Source organism: Musca domestica, unplaced genomic scaffold (assembly GCF_030504385.1).
Source record: "Musca domestica strain aabys unplaced genomic scaffold, Musca_domestica.polishedcontigs.V.1.1 22, whole genome shotgun sequence".
In the NCBI taxonomy this organism is placed as follows: Eukaryota; Metazoa; Arthropoda; class Insecta; order Diptera; family Muscidae; genus Musca; species Musca domestica.
The window spans coordinates 3,102,016-3,127,376 of record NW_026712262.1 but is presented as its reverse complement, the minus strand read 5'-3'; the positions used below and the strand labels follow the sequence as shown (position 1 = coordinate 3,127,376).

General features: G+C 35.7%; 1 protein-coding gene across 3 annotated transcripts in view; it reads right to left on the bottom strand.

Annotated features, from left to right (window-relative positions):
• Positions 1-25,001, bottom strand: part of LOC101901769 (plexin domain-containing protein 1) — a 68,246-nt gene extending 43,245 nt beyond the window's left edge. For 2 of the 3 annotated variants that reach the window (XM_059122999.1, XM_059123001.1), the window contains exon 1: positions 24,723-25,001. In XM_059122999.1, the coding sequence (XP_058978982.1) occupies positions 24,723-24,816 (94 nt within the window). In that variant the 5' untranslated portion in view covers positions 24,817-25,001. The remainder of the gene's footprint in view (positions 1-24,722) is intronic. The other variant, XM_059123000.1, reaches the window with a different exon arrangement.
• Between the last annotated feature and the right edge of the window lie 360 nt (positions 25,002-25,361).

Genomic DNA, 25,361 nt, shown 5'->3' with positions numbered 1-25,361 from the left:
AGTTTTTTCTATTTCTTCTTCGTCTTCGCCATTCTCGGTTTTATTCTTAATGAAGTTTATTTCAGAGTATGTTTTCCTTGTACGATTTTCTTGCACGATTTCCTCCATCAAGCGTAAATATTGTCCGTTACATTTTATTTGAAGTATGAATGTGTTGCTGCTGACTGTGCCTGTTCGGTGTGTTGCTGCCAACTTTTCTAGACTCAAGAAATGCTTGAATGAATCACTAATATTGACTCGATGTGGAAAATATTTGAAAAAGAAAAACCATGGTATTTTTCATTCTTCCGTAGAATGTGGGAGTACCGCAATTATTTGATAAATTAAAGCCATGTCGAAATTAACATAATTTAGGTAAATGTTCCAGAAGTCGAATTAGTTGATATGCCTTACCATAATGCCTTCTAATGTGAAGCCAACAAGCTTAAGTTTGATATTGAACGGAATTTCAATATATAGGGGCGAAAAAATTGTGTCTGAACCGATTTGACAGATGGTATATATCATTTGATACAGCCAGGTGCCTCATTGTAATAACGGGTTGGACACTATGACATAGACTTATGAATGCTCTCACCGCTTATCATTGAATAAAGTCGGATCAGCAGATGTCGTCTATGTCGTTTTAGGGGTATGAGTGAAAATATTGAAGTCACTCTAAAAATCTTAAAAATATTAAGACCTTTAGGATATTTGACAGTTGAAAAAAACAAGAAATGCTTGAATGAATAGCTACTAATGACTGGAAAAAAAATATTAAAAAAAAATTGACAAATTATTTGATAAATTATCACTTGATACAGCCCCATCATAACAAAGGGTTAGACCCTATGACTCTTTGGACGAAATCGGTTTCAGTACATTTGCGATGTCGATCTATCATTTCTTCGTCCGTCATGTCTACTTTGATCCAAACTTGAAACATTATATTTTATTGCTAAAATTTAATCGAGTTCCGAGTGGGACAATGCTAGTCTACACATTCTAATACCTACAACAAAAAAGTTTAGAAATTTCCAAAAGAAATTATGCCCATCTCATATGGGGCAAGCGGAGTAGTCCAATCTCGCGTGATGATAGAATCTGTTCATTAATTATACCCTCAGTACACAGACAGAGGGTTTATATCTTTGACACGGCCAAAGCAAGCCTCATTGTAATAACGGTTTTAGACGTCGGATCTCTTTGTCCGCTTCAGAACATTTGGGGTCCGTCCGTCCGTCTGACTGTTGCCCCGATAACTCTCGAAAGGAGTATCTGATTTAATCCAAACTTTATACATCGAAATATTATTAACAAACTTAGAGCGAGTTCAGGGATGGGCAACACCGATTCACTCTATCTGGTTACCTCCTACACAAAAGGCCAACATTTGCACACAAATTAATTAACCTTATAGAACAAGAAGGGATCATCTAATTTTATGCAATCGATTAACATTCTATTTTTTGTACCTGTGCTAGGTCAGTTCGGAAAATGGACAACATCGGTTCACGCCAACAAGTGCCTCCCCCACAAAGGGCCAAACAAAATCTTGAATAATTATAACTCTTATAAAATTTGAAAAAAAAAAAATATATTTCTACTAAACAAGATCAATCATGAATGTGGTATATTACCGACTGCTACTTCTGGTACCTCCCCAACCATGGGTCAATAATGAATTTTTGAATAATTATAAATCTCATAAAATGTTAAATAAGAATCCGAATGTCTTCAAATTTCCCACATCTCAATATTTCTATCAACACAAGATCTGATATGGAGAACATATATATCGGACCACGAATAACCATGTAGCTCAAAAAAACGCGTAATAAGCATTCGATCACTTTTAAACTAGGCACACATCCTAATATTTCTGCTAACACAAGATCAAGGGTGAATGTGGTATATTACGGAGTGCTCCTTCTGGTACCTCCCCCATCGTGGGTCAAAATTTTGAGCAATTATGAGTCTCAAAAAATGCGAAATAAGCATCCGTATCTCTTCAAATATCACAGGTTCCAATATTTTTGTTGGCACAAATCTGGTGTGAAGATGGGATACATCGGCACACTCCTTCTGGTACCTCCCCCGCAAAGGGGACAACATTTTAAATAACCAAAAGGCGCATAAAATGCAAAATAAGTATTAGATTCCTCTCAAACTTGACGCATATCAATATTTATATCAACACCAGATCTGGTGTCAAGATGAATTATATCGGCCCATTCCTTCTGCAACCTCCCCCACAATGGGTAAAAAATTCGAATAATCAAAACTCAAACTCGGCACGTCCCAATATTTCTATAAACACAAGATTTCGTGTTAAGATTAAATATATCGGTCAAGTCCTTCTGGCACCTCCCTCTTAAATGGGTTACAATTTAGAATAACCAAAACGCTTATAAAATGTGAAATAAGCTTCCAATTCATTCCGAAATTCACACATTTCTATATTTCTACTAACAAAAAAACTGTTGTAAATATGGTAGATATTGGCCCAGTTTTTCCCGTACCTCCAACACAACGGGTCAAAATTTCGAATAACCATGAAGCTCATAATGCGCAAAATGAGCATCCGACTTTTCTCAAACTTGGCGCATTCCTATATTTCTATCAACACAATATCAGGATGAAAGATTAAATACTTCGGTCCACTCCTTCTGACAATATTTATCGGCCTATCCCTTCTGGTACCTCCCCCACAAATGATCACAATTTTCAATACATATATCTCTCATAACTTGCGAAACAAGTCAAAATTGGAAATATTCGATTTTCTTAAAATTTCTCACATTCCAATATTTTTTAGCAGTATTAGATGAAGCGGATCATATCGTTCCACAATATCTGGCACCTAGGCACATTTTAACATTTTCCAAGAATATTTTGCGTATAAAGCGAAAGAAGTAGTCGATACTTCAGTATCTCATTGAAATTGATTGATGAATTAACTCGAAGAATTTCTTAGTCGATTGATCTACCGATTGATGAGAATGTTTAACCACTAACAAGCTATTATGTCAGCTGTTTCTAAAAAAATTTCTCATCGAAAAAGCTAGAAGATAATAGCACTTAGCAGATAGTTTGCAGGGTATCTGAAGCCATCTTGAGAAAAAACAAGTTCCCTTCTAGCACTTAGAGGAACTAGTCACTGCAATATCAGACATCTGATCTCAAGATGGGATAAGTGTGTTCCTGACTACTGTAGATTATGTAAAGATGAAGAAGAAATTGAGACGATTGAAAATCAACTTTGCAGTTGTCCCATGTTATCCAACAAGATGCATAGGCTATTTGGCAGGCGAAAGAAACTCTAACGCTCTTTTCAAACATAGTTCTCATCATCATCCACAAGTTTGCCAAAAACATTCCCTGGCTAAGCAGATCATCCTGATAACTGCACTGTACCCTTACTTCTCTTTCTCATTTCCATATCTCTCCAATCACCAAGAACTTTATTCTTCCTAGGATAAACACAATGCAACAAAGGTATCCTTCGGTGTAGCTGCACATTCTTAAATCAAAACAACCAAAGTCTAAAGAAATTTTCATAAGAAGTTTCTATGTTGCCCTTTATATCTTCTCAATTTTTCCAAATATAGGTCAACCCATTTAGCAAAAAAAAAAAATAATGATTCGACAATTGACCACAGACATTTTTAAATATGTCAACAAAAGTATGTCAATTGATTCCTTATTTCGATTGAAAATAATTCAATTTGATCAAACGGCAATAAACGATCAGAGTGGTGGCAAACGTCATCCATTAAATTCCCCCCATTAACAGCAAATTTTTGACAAAGGTGTGAAAATTGAGCATTTGACATTCCGTGCACACATATATAGAAATATTTAAACGTTGTACATATATGTATTTACTTTTATTGCCATACTCAAATTAACTCGTATGTATGTGGATTTCTATGTAACGAACGAAGAAGCGTGTACCAATTGCGGTTAAATAGATCGAACTAAGGTAATTTGATACAAAAAAATGTGTCAGTATTTTTACAGGCAAACATGGTTAGAATGAATGATTTTTTATTTGTCATAGCAAATTCTGTGATTCAAATCAAGCGATTTAATAATGAAGAACACGAACAGTTTTATATGAGGTTTGTTCTAGCTTTTGCCTAACGTATGAGTATGTACATTTTTAATATATAATATTAACTTGTAACACGGAATTATTAATTTTTTTAAAATGTAATTTGAAACTGAAATATGGGAACCAATTCTGTATGGCCTATATATAATTTATTTTGAGAAAACACACGGCATATCTACTTATTAAAACGTGATGTTATTTGAATTCGGAACCCGAATTTTCAATGTCATCTTATTTCGGGTAAATAAAATAAAATCAAAACAATAACATATTCGTGGATCACACCTTCCCTCTCTTCAACCATCCTCTTATTTCTTAAACTTTAGGATGAACACAATGGACCAGCAGGTCCGTTACAAAGCAAGTGTGCATTCTTTAACCTAACCTACTTTGTTGGATAAATCCATAATTTCGCAGCTTCTTCCATTACCAAATAATGGGGTTCCTAATCATTTTTTTGGGAATCGTAACTACCTACAAATCTCACACTAAGTCATTATTTTTTCCAGAACATTCCGCCCGAAAAAGGTAGTCATTCATCGTCTCAAAGTAGAAAAATAAGCGGAAAACGCATTTGTTTTACTTTCAGAATTAATGTTCAATTTTAGCTTCTATTTTGTCTTCGGACACTTACGTTCTGTGCCAACGTTATTCTTTACTTGATAATGAGAAAGTAAGTTCTTTTGCCTTGTATTTTTTTAGTAATATCCCACTCCTGGTAATGTACAAGGTGGCGAAAAGTAATCCTCCTATCAGAAAATGCTATAAATTTTACGATTGGTCCCTAATGTCTCAATTAAAGCCAAAAAACTTCGCAGTGTCTATCAAGTAGAAGATTGCGCAAAAGTAAGCGCAAAAGCGCCACCTTGTAACAGGTAGTTTGTTTACACTACCTTTTACTGTTATTCGGGTCATACAGTTTCCAATTTTTTACTGAATTCTGGGATAAGAAGGCAATAAGGAAAAACTCTGGTAAGAAGTTCTCCTATCATTTATAAATATGTGGACTGATTCTCCACACGTGGAGGGGATCCCACCCGACAATCTACACAGGTGCCGTATTGCTTATGGGTTCCTTGAGAAAGAATTTTAGGAGATCATGTTTCAATTTGGACATAAGATATTCTTAACAAGTAAGGAAGAGTCAAAAATCGAGCGGCGTTGACTATATGATATCCTACACCTCTATGCGTATTTAGTAGGGCTCCTGTAACAAAAAAAAACTTATATTTGGAATTTATGTGAAGTAGATCATACCAACTATGAACCTTATTTGAATGCGTATCATGGCTCTAGAGTAGTCACACATTTTGGGAAGCATATCCAACTCTGAATCGATTTTCAACAAATTTGACGGATGCATTTATTTGTACCTCTAGTACCAAATAAAATTGCTGCATGATATGAATTCGATATGTATTATATTAAAAAAATATATATATTGGATCAAAAAATATATACTGGAACGAGTTTCGTCAAATGGAAAAATTCGGTTGAATATAAAACACTTTATACAATTTGGGCTGATATTACATATATGGTGGACAATAACCGTAATATCGGTTGAAAATATGTCTGTACCGATCTCAATAAAATTTGGCAGATGTATTAAAGTATCATTGTTGTGGAGTGCATATTACGCATGTGAGGGATATGGGGGCTATAGCTATATCTGAACCGATCTACACCAAAATTTGATGTACTTGCTTCCAGACTGAATTCCGTCAGATGTGCAAGAATTCAGGTCATTTGGACGGATACTGTCAATTTGGTGCTCAATTAACCTGAAATCGGTTGATTATGTATATGGAAGCTATATTCAAATCTGAACCGATCTTGATAAAATTTAGGGCACTTATTTCTGAGCTGTATTTGATATCTGGTACCAAATATCATTCTCGTGGAATTCATATTACGCATGTGAGGGACTTAAAACTCCAAATCGGATGCGACATATATATGGGAGCTAAAGCTATATCTTAATCGATTTTCACCAAATATAAAGTTCTTGTTTCTAGGATGAAATCAGTCCGAATTGCCAAGATTCAGTTCATTTGGGCTGATATTAGCCATGTGGTGCACAATAAACCTGAAATCGAATAAAGATATATATAGGAACTATATCCAAATATGATTTGACCTCGATAAAATTTGCGGAGGTATTTTTGAGCTCCATATGTTATCTGGTACCAACTATCATTCTTGTGGAGTGCATATTACGAATATGAGGGACTTAAACACCAAATCGGATGAAACATATATATGGGAGTTATATCTGAAGCGATTTTCACCAAATTTGATGTACTTGCTTCTAAAATGATTTCGGACAGATGTGTCATTTGGTGCACAATTAATCTGAAATCGGTTGAATATATAGGAGCTATATCTAAATTTGGACCAATTCTCACCAATTTCAATAGGTTTCGTCCTTGGGCCATGCAAATGTTGTTTGAAAATTTTCATTTCTATCAGATAATAATTGGGACCTGCATTTTTTTCTGGACTGATATGCATACATCGACTCAGAAAGTGACTCTATGAAGGTCCTCAAAAGTAACTATGGGTCTATCTCAATCCCTTCTCCCCGTTACAAACAAATACACAAAGACATAATACCCTTGCAACTATGTGGTGTAGGGTATAAAAATGTACAGAAGTCATCTCGATCGAGTGGTTGAGGTGAGAAGTCACTTGCCGCTCGACTTCGTTTTTTGGAGGACTGAATAAAATATACAAAAATTTTCAGAAAAGTAGCGCCTTGTCCACATCCTTGTTCTCAACATTTTTTGACAAGAATTTCACTTTTGAAATGTCATAGAAATGTTCGAGGGAAAATTCTCCCATATATCCGATTTATTTTGATCGAAATGATTTTTCTTACCCATGTCTCGGCAAGGACCTCTCTAAGAGATCTCTGAAAGCGAATTTGAAGGATAAGACTGAAACTAAGGTTACTAAAGAAATTTGGAGAAATTTTCTCCCATTTGTCCAACAAAGTTATCTGGGTCGAAGGGCAACCTTATACCCGATACACAGAGCCACCGATCCAGAAGCAGAGAAAATATGCTCATATATATGTATAAGAGTCCACTCGATTGAATGGATCCCTCACTTCAACCATTTCGTTGAGGGTCCCCCTTGTCACCATTCCTATTCTCCACCATCTTTCCGATATTCCAAAAGAGAGGCTTTTGGAATATCGAGGTATTAGACTAAAACATGGGTACATACAGATGCACGAATAGAAGTTCTCATACATGCCCGATAGCTTTATTTCGATCGAAATTACTCCTCTTCGCTATCTTTTTCGACAAGGACAAGGACTTGACATACTTGAGAGCGAATTTTGGGAAATAATAAAGGAAGGAAAGGAATCATAGGAATGTCTCCAAATTGCCCAATAAATATATCTCGATCAAAGGGATTTCCTTTCCTGAATCAACAGTAGTGAGGGTGTTGAAGTGCGTTGTTGGCTACAACCGAACGAGAATATTAAAAAAAACAAGATTTTTCAAAAAAACACAATCAAAGGCAGGTGTCTTGATCCTTCCGAAACTGAAGGACCCTAGGAAGCCAAAACCGACAAAGTTTGCTTCGTCGCCAAGGCAGTTGCCATTTGTGGCTTCCTAGGGTTCTTCCGTTTCGGAAGGACCAAGCCACCTACCTTCGATTGTGTTTTTTAGCAAATTCTTGATTTTGTAAAATATTCTCGTTCGGGTGTAGCAGTTGACTTAGATAAAACCCTTTTCAAATCTCAAAGAAGTCGAAAATTGCATACCCTCTTATAGTAAGTGGCAGGAATCAAAAAAGAGACCTTGTAGGACATTTTTTTTTTCAAAACAGCGTGAAACTAATATGTTGATAGAGAGAATGACGAGTAGTCAAAAAAAAGTCAGCGTCCTTAAAGGGGACTCTTGGCGTTGATCTTCCACATCATTTGAGCCACCTGCGAAAAAACACATCATCCCCAAGATATACCTCTATCCCCAGATTGCTTGTCAATTTGTCACCCATTTTCGGATACCTTCTACCGGAGTTCCGACGTCATTAATACTCACTACATTGTAAAACATTGATTTAGTTGGTGTAGAATTTCCTACTTTGATCGTTAAATTCCAATTTTTATATGACATTTCTTCTTAGCATCTCAAAAGTCTTAAGAATTTCTAAATTCTTGTCGTTGTGTTTTAAAATCTTTGCATTCTAATTTTGTTTGTACATATGGATCTGTTTGCTTCAACTTTTTTTGCGGCTATTTTTTTATAGCAAAGATAGCTTCCAAATATAATAATAGCCTCTTCTCGAGTTTGAACGTCTTCTGTGTAGAATTCCACTATAATTCTATTTAAATAATATACAACTTTGTGGGCAAAAAAAATGACTCAGCTTTTTCTTTTCGTTCCATATGAGCGTGTTTAGAAAAAAAAAAAACTCAAGAAAGTCAAACAAAAAAAAAAAAAAAAACCATAAAAATTGTTTCTTTATTCGCATTGAAATATTTCTTGACATAAAAAAAAACTCCTGTCGCCCGACCATAACCATAAAATAAGTATTGATATCGGTTCTTCTTCTTCTTTACTCCCACAATGACGACAGCAATTTGAGTCTAAGAATGGAACAGGTTTGACGCGGTGACTTTTTTGTTTTTTTTTTTTTTTTGGTTTTTTGTTTTATTATTTTTTACAAAGAATCACGAAAATTAAACAAAACAAGAATAAAATAACTAATTTTTAACCAGAAATATAATGTTAGTCATATATAGAAGAGTTTCAACAACAAATGAAACCAAACTTGTCACATGTGTACGAGTATGTAAGAATGTATTAAGAACGTATCGTCTGAACATGAAATTATAAGGGAATAAAAAAATCTCATGATGAGACTGAAATATAGCCCAAACGAAACGGCTGAAGCTAGAATCTAGAAATTTTGCACAATTCGCAAAAAGGGCACAAAAAGTACTAAAATGTACTAAAAATTGAATTTTTTTATTGAATAAACGGTGATAAGGAAAAAAACTCACATGATATTGTATGAAATATAGTTCAGACGAAACGGCTAAAGCTAGAATCTTAAAATTTGACACGATTCACAGAAAGGGTACGAAAACTACTCAAATGTAATAAAAATTGATTTTTTGTATTGGATAAACGAAATGAGCTAGAATGAAATTCGGAATGAAAATCAATAATGGAGTGCAGAATAGAAGAACCAAAGAGTTTTTGGACATTCGAACTTTAAGGTTACGAAAAGTTCAAAAATGCAACTTATCTTCTAAAATGGTACCATTTGGCATTATGTCAACGGATAGCGCTAAAAACTTGAAAGTTGTTATGAAAATCAAGGTTGGAAGGTAACTCTGATATATACAGGTGGTTTTGGAAACGTGTACTAAGTGTGTGCGAACTGTACTAAATGGTACTCAAATTGGAACAGTTTGGTTTAGGGAGAACGGCTGAAGCTGGAATTTTGAAATTTAGTATTGGAGTCCCTGTTAGTGGTAGGTTCGTGATAAAGAGATGATTTTAGAAATGTGTACCACAAGTGCACGAAAAATAATAAATAGTACTATTTCGGTACAATTTGGTATTGGATGAAGAGATAGCGCTTGAAGTCCGAAATTAGGTATTAGGGTCGCTCTTCATGTGAAGTCTCAAATTAATTATTTGTGTTTGAGATTTGGTTGGAATTGCATCCTATACTTGTACGAAAGTACCAAGTGGTACTAAATTGGACATTGGGCAAATGGATAGAGCTGGAATCCCGAAATTTGATATTAAGATATCTGCTGGTATCTGGAATTGAGATATGGAGGTGGTTTTGGAAATGTACGAAAGTACGAAATCATACTAAATTTGGCATTGGTTGAAGGGATAGGGCTGGAATCCTCAAAATTGATATTGACGTCTCTGTTGGTGTCTGGAATTGAGATATGAAGGTGGTTTTGGAAATGTGTACTATATTTTTACGAAAACACTAATTGGTACTAAATTTGGTATTGGGTGAAGGAATAGGACTGGAATCTTCAAATTTGATATTGAGGTATCTGTTGGTATATGGAATTGAGATTTGGCGGTGGTTTTGGAAATACGTCCTATGTTTGTACGGAAGTACTAAATGGTACTTATTTGTTATTGATTGAAGAGATAGGGCTGGAATCCTCAAAATTGATATTGAGGTCTCTGTTGGTGTCTGGAATTGGAATTTGGCGGTGGTTTTGGAAATGTGTGCTATAAACGATCGAAAAGTACTGAGTAGTACTAAATTTGATATTGGGTGAAGGGATTGAGGTAAAACCGTGAAATTTGACGTTACGATATAACCGTTAATGTCTTCGATTGAGATATGGAATGGTTTAGCAAGTGGATACTAAAATATACGAATAGTACTAAATGGTACTAAATTTGGTATTGAGAGCTGGAATTCCGAAATTTGATATTGAGGTCTCTGAGGGTATTTGGTGTTGAGATCTGGTGGTGGTTTTGCAAATGCATTTTATAATTGTTCAAAAAGTACTAAATGGTTCTAAATTTGGATAACTGTTAGTGTCTAGAATGGAGAGATGTATATTGGTTTGGATATGCGTACTAGATGTTACTAAATTCGGTATTGGGTGAAGGGATAGAGCTGAAATTTTGGTTTCTTGGGTTTACATATGGAGACTTTGAAATAGTTTTGGGCAGAAAAACTGAATGTGGGTCTATTGGGCAATGGTCTTACTAATATCCTCTTACAATATAACTATCCCTAAACAATACAATTTATCTTCACGCACAAGAAAATTTAACAATTCTATCTTCTTGCTATTAAGATGTTTCTTTTGGCACAAACTTTTCTTTTCAAATCTGATTGATATGCCGTCTATTGATATACACGATCTGATTTTAACCTATTTGAACCAACTTAATCAACTCGCTTCCACTTTTGACATTCGTGCTGCGAATTTTAATTCAATGAAATCTGAAAATGCCGCATGAATATCAATAAGACAGATGGACGTCGTTAACTGACCTAGAATTTTATGCTGATCGAGAATATCCAAAAAAATATAATTTATGGAGGCTCTGTTTTGTGGCGTGACAATCTGAAACTTTCCACGTTTGCAAGATTGTATTTTTTTCGTATTTAAGTTATGGACACAATTTTAAAGTATTATGATTTTTGAGAGGTTATAGCGGATTTCTCATTATATTGATTGGAATTGTGTTAAAATCTCGCACAAGAAAATTGAATTCCTAATTGTATATGCCTCTCCTTAATCTCAAATGTGAAAAATTGGAGAAATTAAGAAATTCCAGTAAATTTGTTCGGCTCCAACTCCGACACCACCACAGATCTGTTCCGGTGCAATGTAATGGATACAGAGAATGAGTACACTTCAAAAATCGTCCCGGACTTGGTTGGTGGCGTGACTACAGCGAAAGGGATTATGTTGTGCTACAGCTAAATAGTACATTCGGATTGGCCGAACTTTTAATACCATCTCCCATTTTGAAGAAACTTCAAAAAAAATTCGTAGAAAAATACATCTCAAATGGGGGTTATACGAAGACGTGGATCTGCATAGGCAATTTTCAGTCATATGCAGTAGTACCTATTACGAACTGCAAATACGACATTTGAAACAATTCTGCTGAATAATGTTGATAAAATCGTCAAAAGACCGAATATCGGGACGTATTGTTATATGGGGGCAATACGAAGACGTGGACCTGCATATGTGATTTTTTGTTATAGGCTGGGTACTACAGCATTACGAACTTTAAATACAAAATACCGAATATTAGGAGGCACCGTTATATGGGGACCATAAAAAGACGTGCATGGGCAATTTTTTGTCATAGACTGTAGTACGAACTTCAAATACAAAATTTGAAATAATTCCGGCGAATTCAGGTGGATCTGCAAAGGCAATTTTCTGTCACAAGCTAAAGCTCCGAACGAACTTACAATCCGAAATTTGAAACAATGCCGGTGAATAATGCCGCTAAAATCATCAAAATACCGAATAGTGGGAGATACTGTTATATATGGGAATTTGCCAAAACTTAGACCTATATCGACTGTCCTACGCATTGATGTTTCTTACATAATGGGAACACATTCTGCCAATTTACAGCAAATTCGTGTTAAAATTGTGACTCATAGCACCCAACAACCTTAAATCTTTTGTTATAGTTATATGGGGGGGCTATACCAAAACGTGGACCCATATGGCATATTTTCAATACCAAAAGTCCTGCAGACCTAACACACATCTGAGTAAAATTTAATAAACGTACTTCATTTCGTTCTGAAGCTGAAGTGATTTCCACAGATGGACATACAGACGAAGGGACGTCACTAAATCGACATAACATTATTTTAATCCTCCTATCAGAAAATGCTATAAATTTTACGATTGACCCCTAATGTCTTAATTACAGCCAAAAAACATCGGAAGTTTACTTTTGCGCCACCTTGTACATGCATATGTACTTGACAGACATTCCGACATGTTTTAATCAAGACATTGGGGGCCAATCGTAAAATTTATAGAATTTTCTGAAAGGAGGATTACATTTGCGCCACCTTGTATATATTTTATTGTCTCTTAAATGTATATTTCAAAGAGTTATAAACAGAAGGATAAACTTAATATACCCTCCACACAATGGTGGAAGTTAATTAAAGATAATTGAATACCTTTCTATCCAAATAATATTTAAAAACTTTTACTATTTTACACACACACACACCTATTCACATAAACCTAACGGCATTTAAGAAAGTGCATCTAATTTATGAGTGTTTTAATAGTTTTTGTTTTCTTTCCTTCATTCATGTTCTTGCTCTCTCTGTTTGTCAAGTACTTGTTTTAATCGTTTGTGTACAACAACAAAAACATCAACAACAACAACCACATCAAATGTCCGCGTGTCTGTCTTTCGGTTTAGTGTGCGACTAGTCGTGGACAATAACAAAGAAACCAATTGATAAGAGTTCATTTTATGGTTCAAATGGAAATTTAAAATATGTATGTTTACATTTTGTATAATTATTAACAAAATAAAAAAAAAAACAGCAACAACAACATCAACTACTGGTGCTACTGCATTACTAGTCTAGTGAAGCAGTAGCAGCAACAGCAGTCAATGAAACCGCAAATAATAACAATAACAACAAATGGAACATTATAAGCAATAAAACACTTGAGTTTTGATAGTCAGATAGTTGGACAGACGGACGGACGGATGGACAGACGTAAAAAAAGTCCATGCCTTCTTGTTGTTGTTGTTGCGTGCGTACATAAATAGCCTATGATTGCAGTAAATACAGCTGTAACAGCAACAACAACTCATAGTTTATGAACATTGTACCCATATGTAATTTCGTTATCACAAAATCCCCTCCTAGACCGACTGAGTAGTTAGACTCGGTGATAACTACCGGTTTAATTAGAGAAATGCATTTATTTAGCTGACTGACTGACTGACTGATAGACAGACAGACAGATATGTTTAATTTTCCTATTGACATTTGCTTGTCATTTGCATCGATGATTGGTCGCCGCCGGTCTTATCTTCGATGTTTTGGAAAAATAAATGTTTATCAAATTGTGTTTTCTATTTTTAGAGGTGCTGAATATTTCGCCATGTTGTGATGTGCCTGGTGTGTGAAATGGAAGAAGTATACAATTCATGCAAAAAACTAGTAAAAAAAGGCCAAAAGTCGGCGGACCATCTTTATGATACCCTACACCACTTTTCATATTCAGTAGAGCTAACCATAACAAATAAACGTTTTTATGGAAAGCTTATGAGATTTAAATCATAATCATAGTTGGTATAATTATAGCTATAATTTAAATCTGAAAGGATCATGTATATGGGAGATATATCCTTCTCTGAATCGAATTCTAGTAAATTTGACGGAGGCGTTTCTTTCTGAGCCGATATTCATCAAAACTCATCTAATTTGGGCTGATATTACACTATGTAGGCACAATAGACGTGAAATCTAAATCTGAACCGATCTGAATCATTGTAAACTTTAGCAAAGGTATTTCTATGCTGTATCTGATAGCTGGCACCAAATATCATAGTTGTGCAGAGCATTTTACGAATGTAAGGGACTTAAATAATAAATCGGATGAAACATATATATGGGGGTTATAGCTATATCTTAACCGATTTTAACCAAATTTAATATATACTTTCTTCCAGACTGAATTCGTTCTTATGCGCCACAATCCATTCAATTCGAGCTTATGTTAACCATTTGGCGAACAATAAACTTGAAATCGCGCCTGAACCGGTTTCGATGAAATTAGCATAGGTATGAGCTGTATTTGATATATATATATTTTGTCCTGTGGAGGACAAAAATAACAAATCGTATAAACAATATATATGGGAGCTATAGCTATATCTGAACCGATTTCCGTTTGTGCCAAATTCCATCCCATTTGGACTAATATTACACATTTAGTGCACAATAAAAGGCAAATCGGACGAAGATATATAATGAGATATGAATGAGAGCTATATCAAAATTTTGACCGATTATCTCCAATTTAAATAGGGTTCGTCCTAGGACCAATCAAACGATTTGTGCAACATTTAAAAAATATATGGACAGACAGGTATCTCACGAATAAATGACTTAATGCGTCAATGGAGGCGGGCTCATTGGTATAGACAGCGGTTTTAAAAAATAGTCTAAATTCCCTATATCCCACGAACTGTTGGCCAATTGACCGGTTCTGAATGTGAAATAAAATGTTCACCGAACTCGCCTCCTCACTAAGTACATTGCTACGCGTGCTGTGTTGTTATTGTAACAGTTACACATATTTTGTTGGACTTTTGCTAATCCGATTATAACGACAGGTACCAAAATTCGGTTACTTTCGTGGACTGCAACCAAAAAAGGTCTTCTGGAGTGAGTGGAATGACTCCGAGGACGGCAATCATACTGTTATTCTTCATGGTCATACTGATCGAAAGATATCGAAGAAAATTGCAAAACCTCTAGATTCTTGCAGGTTCTGGAACAGAGCAATTATTTGGCGCATACGAAGTGAGGCACCAATCGGGGTACATCGGATCCAAGTCTGACAAACAATTAAAATGTGTTTGATACAACTTAGAGACCTCCTTTTTTACTTTTATTAAAAACCTAGCAAAAGCACCTATTATCACAAATAAAGCTAAAAACCTATTATTTTTTACAAGAGCATGTGTAGAAAAAAATATTTGTTTTATTTTAAAAAATATGTTCCAGTTATTCCCCCTTCTGGTATAACACAAAAGATTGTATAAGTTCTTACATGAACTACTAATCGTATTATTTTATCTTCGATAAAGACGGCGAGTTTCGAACTCAAAATGTTGAGTTTTGCAGCAGGACACACTCATTTTGTTCCATTGTTTTCATTACTTGGTCATGAGGAAAATAAGTTTTATACAGGTACTTTTTTTTATTGGTAATTCTGTAGATAGTTTGTTTACATTACATTCTAATAAGTTATTCGGCGAATACAACTTCCAAATTTTTGTTAAGGATGATGAGCCTTTATAGGAGAGGTGCCAAATTAAGTCAGTCGGAGTTAAAAGCTTAACCATTATTCAGAAAGAACACAAAAAACGTATCACAATGTCCCTTGTAGATAAATGTATTACAATGTTCTACATTTCTACATACATTTGTACAAAAATCTCTGACTTTGACAACTACATACAAATATGAACCAAAAATGTGCACTAAAAACACACTGCCACTCAACACGCGACCTAGGCGAGCTACGAACCACCCACAAAACATAAAACCTTTAATTGTGTTGTGGTTTTGTTGGGTTCCCTTTAAGTAGAACTAACGAACGGACAACCAACCATATTTACATGTCAACACCTCAACAGCTACAGTCCATTACAACTTTCTCGGAAAAAAGTGAAAACAACATGACAAGTAAAACAACAACAGCAAATGTAGGAAATTAGTTCATACAATCTTCAAAAAAACATAAAAAAACATGACTAATGTACACAATAGCTTAGTAAACATAAATACTACAGACATTTAAGGTTGTATGTAAATTAAAGAAGAAGAAAATTTATTTGCGGCGCTGTTGTAACGGTAGCATTAATGGACGGTCGTATTCCTCTTCCGTACGTGGCAGTGGAAAAGAAACCACAAATATGGAAGTGTAATTTACATAGCCTTAGGATCGATCCATTGTCCATGGACAGTTATTACAATATTATAAAGAGATTAAAGAATACCCTCGTTGTGCCTCTAGCCGCCGGTCTATTTTGCTTTGTGTGGCTGATACTAAGCACCACTACCACCACCACGACATGAGTGAATAATAGATTTTCGACTTTGATTTCAATTAGCCGTTTATTATTTTCATATGTGGTTCAAGCGAACGTTTATGGCTCTTGTACACACATACCTAATCGCATTTCCTCCTAAGCAAAATCATAACCGCCATTTCAACCTCTTCCTCTGCGCTAAAGCTCGGCTGGCGGTCTAACCAAAAAAAAAAAAAGAAACAGAAACAAAACCTCCACAGATTTCTTCATCATTTTATTGAGCGGAGCATTGAGAAGCAGAAGAAAACGAAGTAAAAGAAGAATTGAAGTACCCGTATGGCCAACATACTGAACACACTCACTCACGCGCACAGCATATTTACTTCCCATTCATTTTCGTCAAAGGTAAACAAACTTTAAATATATGTGAACAGAAAAACAGGCAGATAGGCAGGCAAGCAGGCAGGCAGACAAACAGTGCAGAGCCTCTTACAAACATATTATGACGATGACGACAGACGACAACAACATAAATCCGATTGTAAAGTTTTTGCTGTGATTACTGTTGTTTTTGTTGTGGTTGTTTGCTTAAGATTTAGTCAACAAAACTTTTTTAGAGCTTTGCCATGTTACAAATTTTTGGAGAAGCCAACGCTTGGCCAAGCAGTAGCTCGTAAGATTCTTGTGGTTTCAATTCGATACAGGTGTACAGAATGTATGTGTTTGTATTTAGGAATGCGGTGGGAATTTTAATACAATATTGACCAGTAGCCATAAAAATGAATGGAAATCAAAAAAATATAACGGCATGAGTCCAACCGCACCAAATCTCCATCAAGAGAAAACCTAAAATTATATTCATATCGGTTGAAAAAACTTCGCCAGGAAGTTTAAAATACTTATAACTGCGAGGCATAAGTTTATTAGCGGGACTATCAAGATAGCTAAATGTCAAAATCTGTAATTTGCCAAGTGACACTTTTGAAAATTTGTGAATAACTGCCGGGGTTCAGTCATCGGGCGGTACTTGGTATCACTGTTATTAGGAACTTGTGTTTTAAAATTTCAATAAACATCGTGAAAAATCTGGCTGAAGACATCAAAAAACCGAATATAAGGATTACCGTTATACGAGAACTACAGGCAGACATGTACCCATATAGTCGATTTCCATCAAGAGACGAGGGTAGCCATATTTCAAACCATTCTATTGAGAGGTCAGAATATTGGAAGGGTCTGTCTGTTATGTGGGGGCTATAGGATAATGTAGACCTCTAAGGACAATTGTTTGCCGTAGGACCTCCAAATATATAATTCCGTATACATACAAAAAGGTAGATCCATAAGGACAAATCTCTATCTCTCGGCTTACCGACAGATATGTAACCTCAGACTGCATCGGATATCCACTTCGCTTTTCATTAGATGTGGGATTTTTGAAAAATATTGAACTTTTTTGGGAGGTACTATAAGGAGTGGAACTATATTTTCACACCCGACGCATGTTTCAGCACAACCAAAAGGTCTCTACTCTTTGTATGGGATTTATATATTTTTTGGTGATTTTAAACTTTTATGTGGGAGGTATTAGATTGTATGGACCGATATGGGCCAGAGTTATGGAGCACACCATTAAATAGATGGACATGCTAAACAGACTCCAAATGACCTAAAACGGAATTTGGTCAAAGAGACCGAAACATACAGCTACTTTACTCGAAGACCTTTGGACTATTGTGTTCATCATAGGTAGATAGATTAGAGACAGGCTAAATAAACAGATAGAAGACATAGATGCGACCCATGCCTAAGAAAATGTTAAGAGTTTCTATCTCCAACCTGCCAATTAGCTTTTGTCTCTTGTTTGATAACCTGTGCATCTGCATAGTGGATGTAATCCGGAACATTTTGAGGCAAGACAGATTCTGCAGAGGTCTGTTAAAATGCCTACAACCACCACCTAACTAATCGAGGAGAACAGGTTGTTATTCTCGAGTTCGCCCGAATCTAAGGCAAGATTGAGATCGACCATATGACCTTAGATCCGATTTGCAAGTTCCACCTCTTGCCAGTTTCGGCGGTGAGGGGCTTCTTGAAATAGTTGACATTCTCATCAATTGTAAAATTAGTCGTCTTGGAAGCCCCTTGAACTACATTATCAGTCATTTCATTCACCATAATGTCTCATCAAGATCCGTAGACTGTTTCTTGAAACACATAACGACATTTTTGGAGGTCAAGTCCTACTATTTTCATTTCCAATTACATTCCAGGTTAGCAGAGAATGCAGAAGGTCACTGCGATATCAACGGAAAGTGATAACACGTCGTTGTTGTTTTTTTAATAGCCAAACAATGATTGGTTTGAGATTTGCTAATATAATTCTAAATCAGGTTGAAAAATTCGACTACTTTCGCGGGATATAGCCAAAAACCTTCTGGAGTGAGTGTGGTGGGTTTGGCAGGGGAATTACAAAGAGGTGCAGCGTATTCTGCGGGCCTGTATTTTCATCAATTCGAGTCCACTAAGAGTTGAGACGACTGCACCATCCTGTACGTAATTGCGCCAAACACTACCTTATTCAGATACGCCTACTAGATTTTCTGATCTAGAGGCTCTCTCGTATAGTATTGGACCTTCCTCCTCGAGATTGTGTATGTCCTACCTTTACATGTTAGGTTAGGGCTGGGTTAAGTTGAAGAGAGATAGCTGAGAGTGTAGAGATAGCTGATAAACTAACTCGGCGGAGCTTCCAGTCTTCCGTGGTAAACACAAAAGACTATATCATACTCCCTTATTGGTACATGACTGTAGTATAGGAAAATCTGACCAGTACTTTCGACTAGTAGCAATTAATCCCTAATTTCTGCCGGTAAAGCTGAGATAATAAGTATATCCTTTACAAGGAAATTTGAGTATGGTGATATTAAACATTGGAGCTTTGTAGCATTCCTCGCCATTTTTAATCGGGGACAAATGCTCTGGACTTTTGCTTTTGAGTTACAAAGACTTATTTCCTGTGGAACATTTAGAACGGAATAGCTTTTCAAAAGGCCCCAACTGGCTGGAGATAATATTTGCTGACAGATATATTTTTTGTGCCCGACTTTTAAATCGAAGTCAAATCAGTTGGATATTTTATTTCCTTTTGTGTGGATGTTTAGCTCTGGTTATCTTCCCAAAAGGTCCCAACTGGCTGTAGAATATTGCTGACAATTTTTTATTTCATCCGGAATTTTATACCATGCTTTTGAGTTACAAAATCTTTTCTACCTCTTTTATGCGGGTCCTATATTTAGCTTCTCAATAGGCCTCAAATGACTGTAGAATATTTCTGGCATATCTTTTCATGTCAATTCTCACTTTTGTTTGATATAGTCCACATAGCATTTTATTTCTTCTTGTTGAACTTTTTAGGAAAAATTTAAGGTTCCGCTGGTCTCAATTGAATTTGCTGCCGATTGCATTTGATTTAAAACTCAATGACTGCATAGTTAATGTTGTCGGTGCCCTCTGCAGATCATTGTGCATCCCAATGAACTGAACTCATTGTGTCCCAAATGAACTGAACTCCGAAAAAATATCCACGCTACATTTTCAAGGCCACACATTAGAGAACAAATTAAAGAAACAACATATTTAAAGAGTCCATCCCCGATAAGCAGAAATTAAATAAAGCAAATATGTAGATTCGTCGAAAGTTTCCATCCCCGATAAGCAGAAATTAAATAAAGCAAATATGTAGATTCGCCGAAAGTTTCCATCCCCTTGCTGACTTTTGGACGAGAGTGTTTTTTATCCTTTTTCTGAAAGAAACTTCAAATCCAAAGATAATTGATATTATTTTGTCCCTAAAACCACAATCTAAAAATAATAAATAACAACAAGCAATGGAATTTCGGTAACTATGGCAATCGAAAAGTAATGATTACCTCATAATTTTGTTTACTTCAAAAGATTTTTGTGATATTCCAATATTTTGGATAATTTTAAGACGTTCTATTTTTAAGAAACAAAAAAATACATTGCCGTTTCTTTCCAAGAATTCCTATTGTAAAATATCACATTATCCGCTTAGACAAAATGTGGTAATCTCATAAAAAAGCCAAATGACCTTGATTTCAATTTTTACCCCCCATTTGCATGAAATCAATACGACACTGTTGTGCTGGTTTATGTCATTAATGTAAGCTTATGCCATTTGATATTTTGAATTGACCTTCTTAATGGATTTTATCTTTGTGATGCATTCAAGTGTGGTACTCGAAGAGCCCTTTATGGGCATGACAAACCAACTGCCCCCTCCCTCCACCACGAGTGCGTGTGTATGGGTTTTTATAGTGTTATTGAGAATTACGATTCTTCATTCAGCTCAGACAGAAGCTATGGTCTTAGCTAGCAATTATGTGAAAAATATGTAAAATATAATCATAATCCAATAACAGCAAACTATTAGTGCATAGATTCCAACACTTGCTGCCGATGACGAATAGAGCAAAATGGAAAAAAAGAGCCAGCCAGCCAGCCAGCCAACGGAGCAGTTAAGCCATCATCATGAACGTTGAACATTTGAAGGAGACACGATTATTGTTTGTTGTTTTTGTAATGGTTATTGTTGTTTTATAGCCTGAGCAGCATAACAACAAAATGTCTATCAAGTGCATCATGAATGGATGTATGAATAGATGTGTGGTGGACTGATGGTTTGTATTGAAAGGCCGAACAACCGACCCTGCATCCAGCAATCATTTGGCCAACCAAATGTCCGTCCATTTATTTTTACATTCGATAGACATGGAGCGATAAACGATTAACTTGCCAGGCCAACAACAACAACAACAAATACCAACTTGTATCCAATGTTTTGCTTAGCGCTCAATTGCATTGCATTACATGACGATGACGAAGACTACGACGATGATGATGGCTGGCTGGCTGGCTATGGTGATGTTGACTTTGGCCACTGATGATGAGCTGCTCAGCGTTCATTCAGCTGTGGTAATAACAGTAACTGTGGCACCAAATGTTTAAGGCTTTGTATTTGCTGTTTATAAACCATGAATAATTACAATGATCATCGCCATAGGCATTAGAATAATAAAGAGCAATGTGGAATAAACTGGCAAAACGAAAATAGACTTTAAAAGCAGTGGCGATGAACAGAGCTTATTATGGCGTCGTGGTCGTTGTCGCCGTGGCCACCATTGAATATATTTTGTTTACAATCGGTGGTGAAAAAAAATGCATGCTCGTTGATCAGCCTGACTGCCTGTCAGGTTTGTTGGGCAGTCGTCAGTCATGATCATCATCACCACCAGCGTCATATGCATATTCTAGATTCAAATAGACACACACACACACTCCTCTCATCTTTTCACTGTCATCCCACCAAATTATTTTCTTTCACGGTGACGATCAATAGTACCTCACAACATCTACATTCCTTCTGTCCAACCAAATTCTCTTCCATAATTGAAGCAGATCACAATCGTTGACAACTCGACTATGAATGTGTGGAAGAGTGCAAATGATGCCTTTGATGGTGTGCCTTTGTTTAATGGAATAAAATTGCTTGAATTAAAAGGGGTACAATGTCTGCGACAAAAACAGAAATGGGGCGCGGGGTTGTATCCAGAGAATGGGAAACAGAAGAATAACAATTTAAATTAAATTGCGTCTTTATCTGAAATGAATGTTAAGTGATTTAAATATGAGTACGTCGAATGGAATAGAATAATACCTCCAAAATGGAATACTCACAACATACCGCTATGTGCGATTCTGGTGCTTTGAAGAACAATCATCAATCAAACCTAGTTACTTTGGCGTTGGGTTTCTTCCATAAAAAGAGATACGACAATTGTTGATTGAACATCTTTATAAGGTGTTGTTATTGTTAATTGGTGACAAGTTTCTAGTTCTCTCTTTTTAAAACAATCGGAGGAAAGTGGGCCAGCGATGACTGATGTATTTATTGACGTGTCAACGACAATCAACGAATGTGCCAGGAATAGGAAATAGGCAAGGGTATTGCTGTGAGAGCATCAAACGTCTTCAACGTAGAAAGGGGTATTAAAAATTCCTTTTCTATCAAAAGAATGGAAACATTTATATTAAATATAGCAATCACGATGCCCAGAGTAAATGGGTTATTTGTTCCAAAACGAAATCGACATTTTCTGAACTTAATGGACGCTACCAAGGATCCGGAAGAACCGAAAGATAATAAGCAATGAGTCTGAATGTAGAGTATGTCCAATAACTTCCTAGAAGCGTACAACAATACCACTCTCCCAACGAAAACTGGCTAGTCTGGTTGACAATGGTCTGGGGTACTCCCTGCAAAGACAAAACTTATACTACTCACAAAGAAATGTAAAATAGAAAAATTTTCGCTGTCAGTACTAGATGTAGTTGCACTGAATCTTTCCTCCTGTGCTATGTTTCTCGGTACGATCTTGGACAGGCTTTTAAATTGGAGCAAGAACATCGAGAAGCATACGAAAATTGGCCCTATTTGCTCTCCATTCATGTAGGAACGCCATAGGGAAAAGTTAGGGGGCTTAAACCTCCTCAATCTGTCTTGGATTTGCTGCTCAATTTCCAGCCACTTAATATTCAAGCTCAACTTCAAACAGCAAGAAGTGCGCTGAGACTACGGGAAGCTGGAGGACGATATTCTTCACATTTTGGTTATGCACGAACCCTGGACATACCAATAAGTGATTACATGTCCACTATTTTTGACTTCAATTCTATTGATAGGGACATCCTGGCAGGTGGCGAACCTCCTCTGGACGGTCTGATTTTTTATACAGGCTCCAAGATGGATGAAAGCACAGGTGCTGGCGTATTTTGCCCTAACCCAATCCTTAAACACTCATATAAGCTAAATGGCAACTGCAGCGTTTTCCAGGCGGAGATTCTTGCAATCAAAAAGACAGCCGAAACGGTAAGAGAAATTAGCAATAGCATAGCGGTCCTTAAAGCTATCAAGTCAAGTGCCTTAAAATCGAGACCCAAGAAATTCCTCACTGAATAGCAACATAGTGCGGTTAAACCACCAAAAATCTTTTATGTCAGCGGCTTAAAAAAAATCTCATCGAAGAACATGTAGAAAGATGACACTTAGAGACCTGTTCTAGGGATTCTAGGACCATTTTTTCGATAATCCCGGGAAGAACAAAGTCCTTGCTATCACTTGGGAACTCTGATCTAAGGATGGCAGTCGGCATATTGACTGACCAATACGATATCAGATATCTGACGCTAAAATCCAAATTGTTTTCTTATTTTTATACTTTTCTTGTCGGCCTTAGATCGGAGCTTGAAGTTTTCTTCAAAACAATAACTTCCTTAATCAGGTTTAAACCAACCATTTCTGGATAAAAATTCCAGAAAAATAGTTGAGTTTCCACTAAACAACATTTAATTCATTAACTCTTTACATATTTTGTATAAAACTTTTAAAATTCAAAAGACATCGACATTCTACGCAATTTTTATTGATGGACATCAGGTGTCAATGCAGTTTAGTCTCAGTCTCGTGAGAGAATAGTAAACAAAGGAAAATAACAACAAACATCAATAAATAAGATAACCGACAAGACAGGAGAGAACGAAAAATGACAACTCAACACTTTACAACACTAATTTCTGCTGCAGTCCTACAAACACTTCTGCCACCGCTGCACTACCCGTATTTTTCATTATTGTTCGGTTTCTATTATTTCTTTACATGAACTAAATTTTGGAACCAAAAAAAAAAACGAAAATGGAACAAATTTCAATTGTTATTTACACTAAAATATATGGAGAATAATCAGAAAAAAACAAAAGAACCAAATCAACACAGACACACACACTCACACCAACACAATGCTTCTCATCAACAAATGTCTTTGCTAATATTTTCCCATTTTATTTTGTTCATTTATCGTACCACCACAAAATATACTAGATATATTCGTTTGCATATTCAATTATTTTCAAAGTTTTATTTTTTTCTTTTTTGGAAATAAATTTTATCAAAAACATTTTTGTGAATTGGTAAAATGAGACTTGTTGGCAGAGGCAGGTTGCCTGATTTAATCGTTCGCGGTGGTGGTGCTGGTAGCAATTGCGCTAACAATGTAGATAGCAAGTAATAATGGTGATGGTATGGTAATGATGAAGATGATGTAGTTTCGTCGTCGTCGAAACAACCAACAAAAAGCAAAATCCCCAATAATTTCACTTCAATTTTTTACTTGCACTTAAAATTCTTCACTTTTTTATTTTTTCCTGTTTTTCTCCTTTTTTTTTCTTATTGTTATTGCGGACGCACTTACTTTCTTCAATTGGATTGGTTGCACATAAATTTATGCTGTAAATAACTAGAAAAAGTGTAAAAATTCCCACAAAACCAGCACCGAATTTCGCCATCGTTTACGAGAACAATCAAAACGAACGAATGAACAACAAAAATGTTTAATAATTTGTCTTCTTCTTTTTCTTTTGTTTTTTTTTTTCTTCGTCGTATTATAACAATTTTTTCTTGTTTGTTCCGTTCTATTAAATATTTTTTAAGCTATCAAAACCGACTACGCCAACTGACTGAACTCAAAGAAAATTGATTGCAATTCATCGGCTAGGGTTGTGTACGTCGAGTTTCATGTAATCGAACCGAAAAATCGAATAACCGATTTTTTTGCTTATTTATTTTGTAGAAAGTCTCGTTTATATCGAAAGTGTTTTAATAAAACAAATTATTACCTATGTATTTAATTCAACCCATGATACAATAAAATCAAGATAGGGCTATGATACCATATGATTTTAATTTTTTTTATTTTCTTGACTTAATATGTCAACTTTATTTGTTCATGTCTGTGTATTCTTTTCAATACTAAAAAATGTTCAGAAAATATTCAAATTTGGGTGTTTTAAAAATGCTTATTGCAACAATGGTTTAAATAAAAAGGTAAGTC